Source organism: Monodelphis domestica, chromosome 4 (assembly GCF_027887165.1).
Source record: "Monodelphis domestica isolate mMonDom1 chromosome 4, mMonDom1.pri, whole genome shotgun sequence".
In the NCBI taxonomy this organism is placed as follows: Eukaryota; Metazoa; Chordata; class Mammalia; order Didelphimorphia; family Didelphidae; genus Monodelphis; species Monodelphis domestica.
Window position 1 is genome coordinate 129,883,311 of NC_077230.1, and position 18,947 is coordinate 129,902,257.

General features: G+C 35.2%; 1 protein-coding gene across 9 annotated transcripts in view; it reads right to left on the minus strand.

The window, feature by feature from the left end:
• The window catches only part of NCKAP5 (NCK associated protein 5), a 1,174,517-nt gene that overhangs the window by 149,034 nt on the left and 1,006,536 nt on the right, over positions 1–18,947 (minus strand). For all 9 annotated transcript variants that reach the window (XM_007494075.3, XM_007494074.3, XM_056797182.1 and 6 more), the window contains one exon: positions 2,944–3,045. In XM_007494075.3, coding sequence (XP_007494137.2) covers positions 2,944–3,045 — 102 coding nt within the window. The remainder of the gene's footprint in view (positions 1–2,943; positions 3,046–18,947) is intronic.

An 18,947-nucleotide genomic window follows, 5' to 3' on the forward strand; every position in this document is an offset into this window, starting at 1 on the left:
TCCCTATTTCAATGAAGTCAGAGACCCAGGCTCTATAACTTTGGTATTGTTGGTGAGCCTTTTGTGTGCTTATGGCTTATCCCATTAACCAAACTGTAGTCCCTTTAGGACAGAGATCATGCCTTAAATTTCTTTATATCACTTTAATATCTAAAATAGAGCCAACCACTGTAAAAAACATATTAATAATAAAGATCCAAAGCTGAAAAAGACCCTAGAGGCCATATAGTCTAATATCCTCTTCCTACAAATAAGGAAACTGAGGCTAATTTAAATGACTTGCCCATGGTTACACAGGAAGTAAGCGTTACAGTTAGGTTTGAATTCAGGTCCTCTCTCTAGAAATACATTGTTGTCCTCTCTACCCCTCCTTGCACTCTAGGTAGTAGACTATTATTGAATATTTGCTGATTATAGACCGAAACATTTGGAACCAATATAATGCTTACAAAACACCATTCTCAAAGAATATGAGGCTACCTTTCTGAAATTAGTTTTCTTTAGCAACATCATTTTCTCTCTCTAGGTAATTGTGATGTTAAAGATTTAAGTGCAGTAGTAGGAATGAATAGAGAATAGTGCCAGGTGAAAGAAACTTGGTTGCCAAAGAACTTTTCCCAAGGTTTATGTTTGACCATGTTACTCCCCTACTCTATAAACTTCACTGGTACTTTATCAGCTGTAATTTCAAATAAAAAACACATATTTGTCTTTGCAGCCCTTCACAATGTGACTTCAACCTCATTTGGCAAGTTTTACATAGTATATTGCTCTCCCCCTGGTACTTGACAGTTGGATCACGCTGGCTTTCATGCTGATTCTCCATCTTTCATTTTGGTATTTTTGCACTGGCTTGACCTGAGCCTAGGATGCATTCCCTTCTTCCCTCCCTTCCCTGCTTGAGGATTGTTTTCTTCAATTGTCTATGAGACGCTTTTTCTGATCCAACAAGCTGCTGATGCCATCTCCCTCAGATACTCAATACCTGTATGACCTCAGTTCACTCACAATTTCTCTGAGCTTCAGTTTTCTTTTTCTTTTAATTAACATTTTTGTTTGGTTCATTGAAGTTATTCTTTCATACATATACATATATATATATATATGTACACACACATTATGTCTTTCTGTTTATCAGTTCTTTCTCTGCAAGTGGACATTTACAACTTGGACTTCAGTTTTCTCCGCTGTGAAATGAGGGGTTGGATTAGATGATCTCTGAAGACCTTCCAGCACTGAGTCTGTCACTTTGCTCCCCCTCCGAAAAACTTCCCTTAAATTTATCCGTCATATAGTTGGTATAAACTTATTTATTTATATGTTCTTTTCCCTCAAGAATGTAAGCTTTTCAAGGGCAGATCCTGATTCATTTTTGCCTACCCAGCACCTAGCCACATGGCAGATCCATAGTACATGAATAAATGCTTGTTCATTGATTGTTTGGAAAGCTCACTTGTCTTAGAAGGGGGTGACAGGAGTTAGAATACTAATTCTGATATGTATCAACAGTGTGATTCTGGCAAATGATTTAACATTTAATGACTCAGAGCCCTGTAAGTGGCTATAAATATACAGAGCTAATAATATGCAATATATATATTATAGAATAGCATGCACTATATGGACCATGGGGTTATTCTGAGGCAACTCAAACACAATTTGACTACTTTTTAGAAATTATAACATAAGTACTATGTAAATGTGGATTTTAATTATTTTACCATTATGCTTATGTCATTATTAATTCGTACAAATTAGATGAGATATTCTAAAATAGTGGAATTCAGCCATTAGGCCACATTTGGCTGTGTAGTCCATTCACTCTGATTCAGTATGGATGACTAGATCATTGGACAAATAGCTACAGCAGTAGTTGTCATTCCCTTAATCTCCCTTGCCTACCTCCTGCCACATTCCTATAATAGTCTCTAAGATGTCCGTTCTGAAGATCTGGCATTTTATGAAATGTAAATTTTTCTTCTTTAAAAAAACAAGACAAAACAAGACAGGATGACATCTCCAGGTTATTTTAATTTTGTTTTGCTAATTTAGAAAATATATACTTTTAGTTTTACACTAAACGTGGGATTTTCTCATCCTTAATTTTTACACTACTTCCTTGAACTATTCATGCACTTAAAAATCTCACTGCATGAATTATAATACAAGAGCAGCATTTCAGTTAAAGAGAGAATGGCAGCCAAGAATTTCTTGGATGAAATCTGCACAGTTAAATAATCTGGTCTTAAGGCCATATTATAAATTGAAAGCTATTAGTGTTTTTATGAACATATTAAATTATAGCATTCTACTAAAATTTAATTCCAATTTAACTTAAAGTATTTACCTTTGATGTAGGATATCACATTTTGACCGACAAAATTATATAGTAAAATAAAGGGCAAGTTAGCTATAAGTATTCAAGCGTCAGTTTTTATGCCTTTATATTTCTTTCTACTTTTTATGTAACTTTTGTTTTTAAGTTACTTTATTTTACATAAATAAGCATTAATAGCCATTCTGGTTAAAGTTTTGCCAAATAAGCATAAACTAAACCTATGTTTAAAAAAATGCAGAGCTTATGAATTTTTAAAAGTTCATACATAATATATCATAAAAGTAGGATGAATAATATGGTACATGGGCTTTAATAAAAAGCTCCTTGACCATTTCTCAGAGACTTTGAGATGTAATCAATACCCCAAAAGGTATCTTGGGGACATAGCAAAGATTTATGCTTTTTTTTGCCCAGAGTGACACTTTCTGCTTACTATATCAAACAGGGACATGATATTGAATTTCAAGGAACAGAAGAAAGGAAAGTATTTTTATCTGCCTTACAACCCTTCAAGGATAAGTTTAATAGTACACCTGTGACATCATTCTTGATAGAAAGAAAAGAGTGTTAGAAACAAGTGATTAGAAAGCAATAGGGAAACTCACATGAATGTCAACATCTGTTCGTGATTGCATCAAACTTTGGTTTCTCTCTACCTCTGAACGTAAATCCCCTGACGAAAGGTCCAAGATGCGTGAGTGAAGTTTCTAAGGAATGATAAAGAAAAACCAGAGAAGCAGAGTTAGCGACATTGGTTTGTTTCACAATTTCAAAGGACTGAAAAACTGTGGAAGGAGAAGGTGCTTGTTTGATTAAACTGCATGTGTTAAAGGATAACAGAATTTTAAGTCAGAGGGGAACTTAGAGATTAAGTAGCCCAACCTTTACATGAAGCTGGAATCTCCTAAATGGAAAGAAAGCTTGCTGCAGATGCATGAAAATACTTTTAATAATAAAATAACCAAATGAAAATCCACTCTAATGAATCCCACTTAAGAGAATCTTGCCACTTTTGCACATGAAAATTAATACTAAGAAAAATGTAAATATTTGGAGACATTTATTTAAGGATTCTGGTGGACCATAATGAAAGGCATTAAAATGAATGTTTCATATTAACATTTAAACATTCCCTATCCCTGCCCCATCACTTTAACCTTGTTGTGTTCAACAGTGGTTAGAACTTGAGCAAAATGATTATAAAAGTGACCCTATTTCTAAACAGCATTGATCTTGTGAAATCTTCCCTTGGACACTTTTTAACTCAAAGTCATTAATGTCATCTGTTAGGAACAATTAATGTGAATAGAAAATAATTGCATCAGGGAGCTGGGGACTCAGAGGATTTTGTGCATTAATATTCACATGCTGTTCGATTACATACTCAATTCTTTACTTCAGTTTTGCTTGGGAGGACTGCTAAACCACTGCCATTTCCCCATATTAATCTGTATACTAATTACTAGGGCTTTCTGCACACATTAAATTTGATCTGTTTAATTGCAAATACAATAAACCTCATGATGTATGCCTAACTTCTTCTAAGCTGATGACTTTAAAAAAAAAAGGAGAAATTATATTTACTGTCTGGTTTGTCCTGGCCACACTACTTCTGTGACTTAAGACACTGCCAGTCTATCAAACTCTCCCTCCCTCCCTCCCTCCCTCCCTCTCTCTCTCTCTGTTTCTCTCTCTTTCTCTGTTTCTCTCTCTCTCTCTGTTTTTCTCTCTCTCTCTCTCTGTTTTTCTCTCTCTCTCTCTCTCTCTCTCTCTCTCTCTCTCTCTCTCTCTCTCTCTCTCTCTCTCTCTCTCTCTCTCCCTCCCTCCCTCTCTCTCTCCCTCTCTCTTTCTCTCTCTCTCTCTCCCTCCCCCCCCTCTCTCTCTGTCCCTCTTCCTTGTTCCCTCTCTCATAAATACATCTTCTATAAGATTTTCCTTTTCTTCACTCAGCTCAGCTATAAACTGGCTTTGATCCAGATAATTTAATACACTTTAACACTAATTAATTTTAGGGTGAATTCAGAGATCAAAGGCTATATCAAAGATCAAAATACATCTGCTTTTTACTCAGCAGTTTTATCAGTTACTACCAGAGACTGCCAAAAATTATAGAAAACAGTGCGCATTCTTCTCTGCTCCTGTTTTGGTTTTGGTATGGTGCTGACTAATGAAATGCCCAATAACAGTTATAATAACAGTAATTTTAAAGGGACTTATGATTTACAAAGTACTTTACATGACTTTTTAATTTGATCCTCACAATGATCCTGTCATACCTGGATAGTGCAAGTATAGTTATCTAAATTTGTAGGCAAGGAAACTGTATCTCAGAAAGGTAAGGTATCATTTTATTTTATATTTTTCCAAATTACATGTAGATGCAATTTTAATAATTATTTTCTGACATTTTTAGTGATCCATGTTCTTTCTCCCTTCCCCTCCCCAAGAAGGCAAGTAAGATATTAGAGGTTGTATATGTGCTATTATTATATAATATTTGTTTCCACCATCATGTTGTGAAAGAAAATGCATATCACAAAGAGTATTAGAGAAAAATTCAGGAAGGAAATAAAGTAAAGAATAGTATTCTTCAATCTGCATTCATACTCTGTCAGTTTCTTCTACAGCAGTGGATGGCTTTTTTCATCATGACTTCCTTGAAGTTGTCTTGGCTCCTTGCATTGCTGATAATAGTTAAGTTGTTCACAGTTGATCATCTTACATTACAGCTGTTACAGTGTACAGTTGTTCTCTTAGTTCTACTCACTTCACTTTGCATCACTTCAAGAAGTCTTTCCAGGTTTATTTGAGATAGTTCCATTTGTCATTTCTTAGAGAACAATAGTATTCCATTACAATCGTATAACACAAGACCCAACTTGTGTAGCTGCTGTATTCTAATTTAATAATCAATTCCAAAAAGCATTAAGCATCTATGATGGGTAGTGCATTGCACTATTCACTAAGAATTAAATGACAGAAAAAATTCTGTGCTCTTGAGGAGCTTATATTTTACTAATTCCATAAAATGTAGAAACATATAAGTATGTGATAATTTAAAAAGTATAGAAAGAGTATTAAAAACTAAGGGATCAGGAAAGTTCTCCCACATGAGGTCACACATAGACTAAGTCTTGTAGGAATTTAGGAATTTTTAGAAGAGGTGAAGAGGGAGGGACTTATAGGTAAGGTCACATAGATAAGTATCTGAACCTAGGTTGCAAACAAGTTTTATTAACTTCAAATCTATGGTTCTAATTATATCACACTTCCTAAAAGCATCAATAAATTAATCAGTCAGCAAATATTTTCACAGTATTCACTGTCCTAAAAACACTATAAACACAGTCTCTTTTTCTTTTCTGAATCCAAATGGAGAATTCCTCCCTATTTTGTTTTCTTTCCTATTGTTACATTCAGTTCATCATTCCAGTTTTTTGAATTTTTTTTTAAAGAAAATTGGGCCAGGTAAGTACCCACTAATTAGAGCCCTGGGGCTAGAGTCAGGAATATATAAGTTTAAAATCTGATCTCAGACATTTACTAGCTGTGTGACCCTAGGTAAATCATTTAATTTCTATCTCTGTTTCCTCAACTCTAAAATGGGGATAATAATGGCACCTTCCTCACAGTTGTGAAAATAAAAAGGGATGACAAATTTAAAGTGCTTTTCCATCTTCTTGTATTTGTTCTAAAGAATTTAGAATTTAGTGTTTCTAAAGAAACACCAAAATTAGAAGACTGTGAATATCTTTCTATAGGAAGTCAAACATAGGCTAACTGAAGAGTTGACATCCCTTTATGTTAATAATTCCAACTCCTCTTGTGTTCTAAAGAGTAAATAATTAAATCCAATTCAATATGAACTAAATTTAAATAAAACCTAGGAAACTAAAAAACAACAACAACCAAAACCTATTATCCTTTTAAAGATATTAGACAAATGTAACTGAGTTTGAAGAGGAGAATTAACAATTGACCCTGAAGACAAGAAGACCAGAATTAAAAATCTCCCTGTGATACATATTGACTTCATGACCCTAGGCAAATCACTAGATCTCTCAGTGTCCCTAGGCAACTCTGCACTATTAATTGTGGAGATTACCTGATCTTTACTGGTAAAGCATGTTCTTCCCTGGATTTCTCTCTATATATACATGGTATCACAGATCTAGCCAAAGGAAATTCATGAATATTTTTTCACAAATAACCATTTGAAAATTAATACAATATAAGTATAGTTCAAAGAGATGAGTTTGATTGTCAGCTGTACAATGTTGATGCATTTCCTGTTATTGCTTCTATAAAGAAATCTCTAATAATTCAACAAAATGGATCTTTATACTAATTTACATGGAGTATAAACACTTTTAAAAAATGGAAAGTCTTTATGAACTGGAACCTGATTTGGATTTGGCTTCCAACTTTTTACTTATTTGCTATATGACCTTGGGCAAGTAATTTCACTTATTCAGGCCTTTGTACACACACACACACACACACACACACATTTATTTTATTTTATAGACAAATATACAAATATGCCTTGTAATTGAAGATTCTTAAAGGTTCTAGCATCAAAAATACAAGCTTTGATGAGACCTGACATGAGTTCAGTGATAAACAATGTATCTCTCATCAGACAACCAGAACACCTAAATTCAGAAAAGTTAGTTCCCAGAAGTTTAGCTTAAGAATTGTGAATTTTTTGTACATAGAAACTCATAAAGATTATTTGGTCAGTGTACAAGACTTTTGAGATTCATTTGAGATCCATTGGTCTAGGAAGGACTTGAGGTGGCCTTCCTATGATTCTGAAGTCATAGAAAGTATTAAGATAAGCAAAAGTTTTGGGAGCCAGAAAATATCTACCAGTTCCCTAAATGTCATGTGCTAACTTCTTCAACCAAAAGTGACTTTTTTTGGTTATAATTATGATTAAATTTTGTTTTGTCTGCATGTGGAGATGGAGAATCAATCAACACCTCTTTCTCTTCTCCTTTTTCTCCTCCTCCTCTTTCTTCTTCCTTTCTTCTTTCCTCTCTTTCTCCTCATGTCCATCTCCCTCTCCTTCTCCATCTCTCTGTCTGTCTTTTTCTCTTTTCTAAAAAAAGACCCTTACCTTCAGTCTTAGTGATACTACGTATTGGTTCCAAGAAAGAAGACTGGCAAGGGATACGCAATTGGGGTTAAGTGACTTGCTCAGGGTTCCACAGCGAAGTGTGTGAATCCAGATTTGAACCCAAGACCTCCTGGCTTTCTATGCACTGAGCCACCTATTTGCCCCGGCACTCATTTTTTGGAGTACTATAGTACAGGCAGTGTAATAAGTACTAAGGAAACAAAAGCCAAAAACTATTCCTGCTCTCAAGGAATTGATAACTGATCTACAGTTAGTGCCATTATACTCACCCTGACTGAAGTCTTAAAATGTGACGTAAGTCATCCTTCAATATCACTGCTCCAAAGTAAATAATCCTATCTTCTTAAGGATTTTCCTCTAAGGTTCCAATTTTTCATTTTTACATCAGTTTCTTTGAAGTATTTTAGAGTTAAAAGGGGCCTTAGAAATCATTGAGTTTTTATAGACTCAATTTCATTTTTCAATGTCTCCTACAACATGGAATACAAATGCTAAACCAATGTGGATAGAATTATTTCCTGGTCCCTGTATGAAATACTGGTTACTGTATTTTAGAGTTGTTTTTATTTTTTTCTGTGACATTTTACATAAAATAGCCTATACACCCAACTCATAGGCTTTTGGAGATTAGTTATGCTCTTTGCTTCCTTCTCAGTTTTTCTTGTTCTTAGTCAGCTGCCTAGTAAATCATCAGTATTTCCTCATCTATGGGTACATCCATGCACTCATATGAATAGATCACTTCAGGAACATTTAAAAAGGAGGAAACAACTTCATCGCCAAGGAAACAATCAATCAATAAATACTTATTTAGCACCCACCTTGTGTCAGGCAGTGGGGATACAGAGACAATAAATTAACCACTTTCCACCTTCAAAGAACATGCATTTGATAGAAGGAGAAAACGTATACATATAAATACATATAAAGTATATATAAAAATAAATACAAGGAATTTTGGGGAGGGAGATATACTTGTAACTGGAGGCATCAAGACAAATCTGAGGTCTGAAGAAAACCAGAGATGCTAGGACACAGTGAGATGAGTGAATTGCAGACATAAAGGACAGTCTGGGAAAATGCATAGAGAAGATAGATAAAATAGGGTATGTGAGGAAAAGCAAGACAATCACTTTGGTTAAACCAGGGTGTGTGTATGTATGAAGGGAAGTAATACCTGTTGAGAAGAAAGTGGAATCTCCTGGAAAATACAGGATTAAGATACATGACTTTTTTTTCATATATTTCCACTTCATTTATATAACTGAGCTTGTCTTGCAAATTTAGCAATCACTGGCGTCCTTCCCTGAAGTCTCACCACAATTCTTTCTAATCCCATTCCTTGATGTGCCTATGGGACATCTCTACTTGGATATTCCTATAGGATTTCAAATTCAACAGATTCAAAACCTAATTCATGACCTTTCCTCTCTCTATGCCTTCCAATTCTGTGTGACTTGTTCATATTTTCCCAAGATATTTTAAAAGGGGGTTCACAGAATATTTGGAGGTCTTTCTAGATTTCTTCTGGAATCAAAGTAGAATACTCTGGCTATCAATTTTTCATTCTTTGCTCTTGTCACATGATTATATCATCTTCTCTACCTGTCTTAGAATTCTTTAGTGACATAGTATATGCTTAAGTAATATTTGATGAATTGTGGTCTCATAGTAATGCTTTTTAATGTTTTCATTGTTTTTACACAAAGAAATATAGTACACATATATATGCATATATGAATGGAGAGAGACATATGTACATACTTTTATATGTACACATATACACATGCTGATGAATTTTCATATTCTTATTCCTTTAATTTTTTTTAGTACATTTAGATTACAAGGGTCTGTGTCCTTTTATTTTGTGTATGTGTATCCCATGAATAATTGGAGAATGGCTCTTAAGAAATCACCATTGAGAATAACTGTTCTCCATAATTGTGTCTGTGATAATAACTTTAATATGTAATACTTCCATATATTGATTAGATCTTAGGTCCAGTCTAAAAAAGAAAAAATGCCCAAATCTTTGCAAATAGTTAAATATTTGGCAAGAGAGTTTTTACAGTAACAGAAAAATAAGTACTTGTTTCATGGCTTTGTAACAATGGAAGACAAATCTTAGCTTCTAGGACCTTGTCAAATTAGTGCAGCCAGTGCCAAACCACACTTTGACTCAATGATATTAGATGAGTTAATTTGACATCGATCACCCAGCTCTGTTTTCTCTGCATAAAAATTCCATGTGATTCAAAGCTGAAAAATGTCCCCCTCAGAGGACTCATTGTCCTTGATTTTGCAGGGATAAAAATGTCATGAGTTTCTCAGAAAGGGAGTGACTGAAGACTCTTCTGCTAATGACTGCTGGACAGCAGGAGATTAGAGCCACAGATGTGATTTTTTTGCTCAGAAAAGAGTAGTAACCTTTTTTGGAAGAGACGAGTTCCTTCCCCCTCCCCCCCCCCGAATTCCTGTAGAACTTTCTAATGGTTGACAAATAAAGATAATTATTTCTGAACTGAACTGAATTCTAATCATCAGATCCTCAAAGTGGTATGTAGTATAGTTTAATGAGATTGTTAGAACATCTTTGTTTCTTATTTTCATCCCCTAGGATCATAGAGTCACAGATTTGAAGTTGGAAGGAAACATAAAAGATACTTATTCTGGCTTCTTCATTTCACATTATGAGGATATTCAGGCCCAGAGAAGGGAATTTACTTGTCCAAGGTCACCCAAAGTCTAATCAGAGATGCAGAATTCTAACCCAGGATCTTTGACTAGAACATCAGTTTTCTTTCTACCAAACCCCAATAGAGATGGTATTTAGAAAATTTTTTGGCATTAGATATTGTTGAATGATGATAAATGATACTAAATTACATAGAAATGATAATAAAATGTGGCACTTTCATCTTTGAACTGCTGAACTCAGTGACTGCTGAACTTGATGGGGCACTGAGGCTCCATCCAATAACACGAGGTAAGGTGTAGGACAGACTGTTATTTTGAAAATTTGGTGAGCATTTTCTGCCATGCTGAGGAAAAATCAGAGCCCTTAGACTTTATATAGAATAATTCAATGGAATTTCTATATTTCCCCTCCCTAAATTTTGCAGAAGAAATAAAAGCAATATGATAAAAAAAAGCTAGTCAGTTCCTACCTTTCCAGTCTTCTTATATATTACTCCCCAGTACATACTATTGGATCCAGTGGATCCAGTGACACTGAACTTCTGGCTGTTCCATGGACCAGATACTCCATGTCTTTACTCTGGGCATTTTCTCTCTTAGCATGCCTGTGTTATCTCCTTCCTCTGCCCTAACTATGAATCTCTCTGGCTTCTGTAAAGTCCCAACTAAAATCTCACCTTCTTATACAGGAAGCCTGCATCCCCTCTTAATTCTAGTGCCTTCCCTCTGCTTATTATTGTCTATTTATCCTCTATATAGCATGTTTTGCATGTATTTGTTTCCATGTTGTCTGTATTATTGGATAAGCTCTTCAAGGACAGAAATTGTCTTTTGCCTCTTTTTGTATCCCCCTGAGCTTACATATATAATACCTGGCACATAGAAGATTCTTAATAAATGTTTAGTAAATTGAACTTAATTTGGTATCAAAAGACCTGGTTTCAAATATTGGGTGAATTATTTACTGCCTATATGATTTTGAACAAGTTACTTTATTTCTCTCATCCACCAGAAAAGGAGATTGGACTAAAGATCTCTGAGTTCATTTCTAGTTTTGTAATCCTATAAGATTCTTCTCCCCTCCATCCCTTCCCCCAATAATCTCTTAAGATTCCCAAGACTCAGTGAGAGAAGTAAAGGAGAAAAGGAAAAGAATCATTCTGTTTTGTGAAAGTAAAAAAAAAAACTTTTCATACTTCTTTGCTCATTGTAGGCAAGTTAATTAAGCACCTATTATTTTTACTACCCGCCAACCCCCAAATTCTCTCCTCTGATAATCATAGCCAACAATCTGCTAAAAGGGAGCAAAAGTAAAAAGAATAAATCTGGTTCTTAATAACTTCATCAGCCCACACATTAATTTTTAAGGCAGAAATTCTTTGGTTTGTCTGAATTATCTCATCACTCTGCTTTATTTTGTCCATTGTGAATAGAGTGCAAATAGCCTGAAAAATGACCCAAGTCTTCTTTAGGAATCTCTGCTGTTCTAGGGATAGGAAGTCCTCAGTTTAAAACTGAATGACTTCCATTAATATACAGATGCATTTCTGTTTTATGTTAGAGAAAAGTCTCCTGTTGACTTCCATTTGAACCTTGGACTACTTGAATAACATGCTTCCAGATCATCAAATGACTTTTGTTGTCACATAACATAAATATCACCAATTAGATGGTATTTTTCTGGTTATAGATATTTGTCAATAATCAAAAGAAAATGCTTTTAAAAGGCAATGGAAAAGAAAGAGAAGGGAAGAGCAAGGGGAGAAAAAGAATGGAAGAGGTAAAGGAAACCAAAATAAATCAGGTCTCAGATAACCATGAAAATCAGATGGAAATTTAAGTTACTTGTCTTTCTGGATTCTCTGTCTTGGTTACTAGTAGAAAGGTATGTTTCTAAACTGTTTTTCTCTCTTCAAGATATTAATGGCCCCATGCCATTTGCTTAGATGAGGAATTCTCATTCTTTGCTGAGAAAATTGAGGCCCTTTAACTAAAGCTCCCTGTTCTCCCCTTCTCTCCTCACATCTTCCTCAGACAATCTCTACTCAATCTTCTACTGTAGTTAAGTTTTTAATGGAAAGGTATCCTTTCTTCTCTCTAAGGCCAACCCTTCTACATATACTCTCATTTTCACCCCTTCATATTTTCTCCAGGAAATTACTATTTCCTGCCCTATCCCTCCCTTCTAATTCTCAAATTTCCCCTATCTGCTATTTCCTTCCCTGATGGTTCCTTCTCAGATCTCTATAAATATCCCTAAATCTTCCCCATCTTAAAAAAATCACCCCATCCTTTTATTCCCACTAGCTGTTGTCCTATATTTATCTTCTCTTTCTTAGCAAAATTCCTTGAAAAAAGCTTTCTGCACTTGGAGCTCCATTTCCTCTCTTCACACATCATTTCTAAACTCTATGTAATCTAGTCCTGTCATCCAAAAGATATTGCTGTCCACAAATTGACCGTGATCATATTTGACAAATCTAGGGGCCTTTTCTTAGTTTTCATCCTTCTTGACTTCTCTGAAGCATTTGACACTGTGACTGTCCTCTTTAATAATCTATCCTCTTTAGGTTTTCTTGACCCTGCTCTCTCAGTTTTCATCCTTCCAGTCTGACTAATCCTCAGATTTGTTTGCTTGCTTATGATCCATAACACATCAAAGCTCTTTGTTGGGCCCACATCCCCCTCTCTCTTTTTTTTCCCTTTTTTAATAGTCTCTTACTTTGTGGCCACTTCAGTTCCCATGGGCTCAATGATCAACTCTCTGCAGCTGATTCCTGCATCTCTATATATCCAGCCTTAGTGACTCTCCTGAGCCCTAGTTTCATATCAGAACTACCTACTGGAAATTCAGAAGTGGATATCCCCCAAGCATCATAAATATAACATGTTCAAAACATTATCTTTCACCCAGTCCTTCCTTCAACCTTCTTTATTTTTTAATTGAAATTTTTTATCTAATTAATTTAGAATATTTTCCCATGGTTACATGATTCATGTTCTTTCCTTCCCCTCCTGCCCCCACCCCACAGCCAACAAGCAATGCTACTGGGTTTTACATGTGTCACTGATCAAGACCTATTTCCATATTATTAATATTTGCATTAGGGTGATTGCTTAGAGTCTACATCCCCAATCATATCCCCATTGTCCCATGTGATCAATCAGTTGTTTTTCTTCGATGTTTTTACTCCCACAGTTCTTTCTCAGGATGTGGATAGCTTTTTTTCTCATAAGTCCCTCAGAATTGTCCTGGATTCTTGCATTGCTGCTAGTAGATAAGTCCATTACATTCAATTGTGCCACAGTGTATTGGTTGCTGTGTACAATGTTCTCCTGGTTCTGCTCCTTTCACTCTGCATCAATTCCTGGAGGTTGTTCCAGTTCACATGGGATTCTTCCAGTTCTTTATTCCTTTCAGCACAATAGTATTCCATCACCAAGAGATACCACAATTTTTTCAGTCATTTCCCAATTGAAGAGCATCCCCTATTTTCCAATTTTTTGCCACCACAGAGATCGAGGCTATGAATATTTTTGTACATGTCTTTTTTCTTATGATCTCTTTGGGGTATAAACCCAGCAGTGGTATGGCTGGATGAAAAGGCAGACACTCTTTTAAAGCCCTTTGGTCATAGTTCCAAATTGCACTCCAGAATGATTGGATCAATTTACAACTCTACCAGCAATGCATTAATGTCCACATTTTGCCACATCCCCTCCAACATTTGTTACTTTCTTTTGCTGTCATGTTAGCCAATCTGCTGGGTGTGAGGTGATACCTCAGAGTTGTTTTGATTTGCATTTCTCTAATTATAAGAGATTCAGAACACCTTTTCATGTGCTTATTGATAGTTTTGATTTCTTTATCTGAAAATTACCTATGTCCTTTTATCAATTGGGAAATGGCTTGCTTATTTGTACAACTGATTTAGCTTCTTATATATTTGAATGATTAGATCTTTGTCAGAGGTTGTTGTTATAAAGCCCTTTCCCTAATTTGTTACTTCCCTTCTAATTTTGATTGCATTGGTTTTCTTCAAACTTCTTTATTACTACTGAGGATATTATAATCTTTCCAGTTACCCAGGTTCACATCCTTGGTGTCACCGTTGACTCTTCATTCACTTCATGTGGCCACTTAGTTGCTAAATCTTATCATTTCTCTCCCCACATAGTCTTTTGAATATGTCTCTTTCCCTCCTTTTACAAAGTCATTGCCTTATTTCAGGTATTCATTATCTCTTTACTCATCTAATGTAATAATCTTCCATGTGTTCTCCTTACTCCTAGTCTCTTCCCATTCCATCATCTCTACAGACACCAAAAGGGTTTTTCCTAAAGCACAACTATGATTGTATCAGTTACTTCACTAATCCATCAGCCATGGTGACTTTTTGGTACATCTGAGAACAAATATAATTTCCATTTGATGTTTAAAGTTTTTCATCAGATGTTCACTGAGATTCTTATTAGAAAGCTTTAATTACAGATATTTTCCCCTAGATTTGATAGTGTACATTATAAATTCTGACTTACTCAGAGGAACGACCCTTTACCCATCCTTCCAGATTTCATCAAGGGAAGACAGTGGAAGACCCTTGTTTCACATTTCACAGTGTTTCATTTGATTCCATTAAGTATTTATTATATAACTGCATATTATATAACTGCATATTATGTAACAGAATGTTATATGGTCATTTCTTAGATTGTCACAAAATTTGAGCCGAGAACAAAAAAAAATCTTTTTGGATAAAAGGTAATGTTTAATTAATTGCACCATCATTTCCATTTTGGAGATGTAAAGGAAAACCATAATATCTGATGTTCACTCAACCTGCTGAAATGACAAGAAGAGAGTTTGCCTTCTTGCTATTCTCCAAAAGACCTTTTAAAAGTATGTCCATCATTACATAATCTCAATTCAGAGATGTTACTCAGCATGAAATTTTTAGAGCTAATCCTTTTTTTTTAACTGTCCACCAACATTCTATGGTGTAATTATTTTCCCTGTCAACCTTAATACTCACCTCTTATATCAATCTTTAGAATGTCCTAAATGTGTTTAGTAGCCTTAGGATATAATTCTGGCTTCTTTTCTATGCAGAAAACTAGGGGTGTCAAATTCATTTGAAACAATCTTCCAAGTCAAGGTCCAATCTTCGGTCAAGGATTCTTCCAAATCAAAGGGGATTTCAAAGCACCTTCCCCAAGATCACAGTTTTTCTTTATGGGGTGATAAATACTCAGAATGCCCTGATCCATTATAGATTGCTGAATTTTATTAACATTTTATTAGATACAAACAAGGTGAGTCACATGTTAGAAATGTGGCTATAATAAAAGAGTAGCTCCTGTCCTAAGAGGGTTCAAATATAATTAATCAGAAAATAGGCATTCTATTATACACCAATTGTGAATTCTTTACTAGGCTGTCTGTGAAGATTCACGAGAAGCCCATTAGTTATCTTACTAAGACCAAGGATAAGCAACTTTTGGTCCATGAATATATTTCACAAGTATCTAGAAATAGAAGAAAAATTACTTCTTCATGTCAATATAATTGGTTTCCTTTGTAATCCTATACATTTAATGAATGCATTTAAAATATTTTTTTCTGAAAAGGGAGTTAATACACTTCACTATGTTGCCAAAAGGTCACCATGACACAAAAAAGGTTAAGAACTTCTATTGAAGAACATTAGATTTTAACCTGATGGCTGTGGCTCCCCTGATAATTATGAGGGAACACAAGGTCATAGCGTCTTAGAGATTCTCTAATCCAACCATTTCATTTTACAGATGAAGAAAGTGAGGCTCAAATAGGATAAATGACTTACCCAAATTATACTAGTGGTAAAGGACAGAGCCAGGATTTGAACCCAGGTTCTTTAAATACAAATCCAATCATATTTTTAAAAAATTTAAATATTATAAAATGTGACCAAATGAAGATTCTAGTGGGTTGATATTTTACAAATGAATCCTATTTTAAAAGATGGTACAAAACTCATGAAATTTTAGCCTTAGGTGTAAGAGATCATCTCATCTCCCCTATCATTTTGGAGATGAAAAATTTAAGGGCCAGGGAAGTTAAATGATTTTTCCAAACAATTTTGGGACACAACCAAAACTAGAATAAAGCTGTCCAGGTACCTAGTCCAGGGTACCTTTCATAGTGCCATGAACATGTTGTCTGGGCACAGGGGGAAATCCAAAAATATTTATGAAGCAAATTATCAAAACAAAGTGGCTCACATAAGTAAGGAGACAATGGATTGCTGGATGCAGTCAAGTTTTTACAAGACAACATCCAGTTAAACCTACAGGAAATAATAGCTAACAGTTAAGTAGACAGGCATACAATAGGGGGTAGTACAAGGTGCCCCTAAAATCTGCCCTCAAATTTCACTAGCCTGAGAAAAGAATGGGGGGAGGATGCTTTAGAAATCAATTTGGAAAGTCTTCACATACTCCAATTAGGCACATAATTGGTGTGAGCATGAGCTGGGAACATTCAGAAGTGTGAAAAGCAGTGAGATCCACAGGCAAGTACAGAAAAATGTTTGTTCTGGGGGTACAGGTTAGATGAACTAAGAGCTAAGTTTAAACTCATTTGCCTGTCATTTCCCAAGAACTTTGGGAATTTTCTGCTTTCTACTTCAGTGGATTTGATATAAGGGGGGGGGAGTTCATCTAGATTCAGGGAAGAGTCATCTTAGTAGTAGAAAAGATCCTGAGGCAAGTCAAGATTTCCATTTTTAACATTAATTACTTTAACAGGTACTTTGACAAGTGCTTTCTAACTGTACCATTGTTTTGCAGAACTATCTATAGGTTTTTTTTTAGCTGTCAAACAAAATGTGTTATTTTTCATGGACTTCTGTAACCTTCTTTATTCTCTGCTTCTGTGAACTTTGAGGGAAGTCATCACATTTCTTCCTTCATTTTTTTTTCTGTTCAGAGCCAGAAGAAACACTTTGTCTCTCTCCAAGAGAGACTCCCAGCTTCAAGCATTTTCCTTGAATATCCTCTGTACATGGAATATTCTCTCTCTACATATATCTCATGGCTTTCCTGTTTCTCTTCCAGGCCTGGCTAAGAAGGCCTTTTGCAAGATGCCTTTCTTGATTCTCTTTTAAGGCTAGTGAAAATCCCCCTGGGACAATTTCTGATTTGTTCATGATCAAATGATATAATAATTGTAAAAGTGCTTATATATATAGCACTGTGCCTGCTATGAACTAAATACTATACAAATATTCACTACTATTATTATTTATTACATAGTTTTTTGCATGTTGTTTCCCCCTTTAAACTCTAAGTTCCTTGAGAATAGGGATTTTTTTGCCTTTCTTTGCATCTCCAGCACTTAGCACGTGCCAGGTACACAGCAGGTGCTTAATAAATACTTGTTGATTTGACTTGAATGAACTATATTTCAGTGACAATAAAGGAAGTGAATTAGATGTTAACTTTTTTAATTTCTTAGAGATGTTGGTCTTGAAAAGCAAGTGACAGGATAATAAATTTAGAATTGGGAGTGACATAACAGGCTATGTAGTCCTAGAGAGATTGCTCAGATACTTCTGGATAGGATGCCTATAATACTAGGAGCTATCACAAGGTCTATAGGTCTATGTGTTAGATTGCAGTGTAATAAATAAACAATGAGGTAGGGTTTTCCTCAAGCATATATCACAGAAACACACTTAAAGAACTGTGAGGAGTCTCAAAGGTCATCAAATTCAACTCCTTCATGTTATAGTTGAAGAAAGTAACCTCAAGGATCTTAAATGATTTAGCCAAGCTCACACTTGTAGTAAGGATCAGAGGTGGAATTTGAATCCAAGTGATCTGACCTCAGAGTTGGTATTCTATCAGCTGTGCCATCTACTTTCTATTGAATAACATCACTTATTTAATATTCCTTTTTTTCTCTAAGTCAACAACTCCAGTATGCAAGGGAAATTGCTGCCTCTACAGAGATATAATGAATAAAGAGATGTAAAGAAACCTAAACTTCCAAGTACAATATGGTACTTGTACTCTTTGGCTAAGCTGTTATAAATGATTAACTTTAACAATCTAAATCTGACTTTTTCTCTGGCCTACATTGAGCTCATTTTGAATCTTCTCAAAGAGATTAGCTGTTCTTACCTTGCCAAGGTTGCTTTAGAGGGTCCTGAATGAAACAGCTATTTCTCTATTTATGTCATTTAAAATCTTTATTAAGCTATTTATTCAAGTCTCTATAGCTAGGACCTTCGATAATCAACCAGGATTTATCAAGCACTTACTGTGGCCCAGATCCTATGTGGGCATTATGAAGACAAAGGGGAAAAAAGTCCTCAAGAAGCTTACATTCAATGGGAAAAATAACATTTACAAATAAGTAAATGCAAAAGACATTCTAGTAATTTGGAGGGTGTCGCTAACAATTGGAGATATAAGGAATGGCTTTATAGAAAGAGATGGTATTTGGGAATCTTGAAGGGAACTGGAGGTTCTAAGAGGTAGTAGAAACTGAAAAGTAAGTATATTCCTAATGGATGGAGAGGACCACATATAAAAAGCCAGACTGAGAAATTGGAATATTGTATTTAGGAACCAAAGGAAGGCTAATTTACCTAGAATGTAATAGGGTCAATGAAAAGTTGTAATATATCCTAAGTTTAGAAAGGTAGCAAGCAGCTGGGTGGAGCAGTGGATAGAGGTTTAGGGTCTGAAGTCAGGAAGACTCATCTTTATCAGTTCAAATCTGGC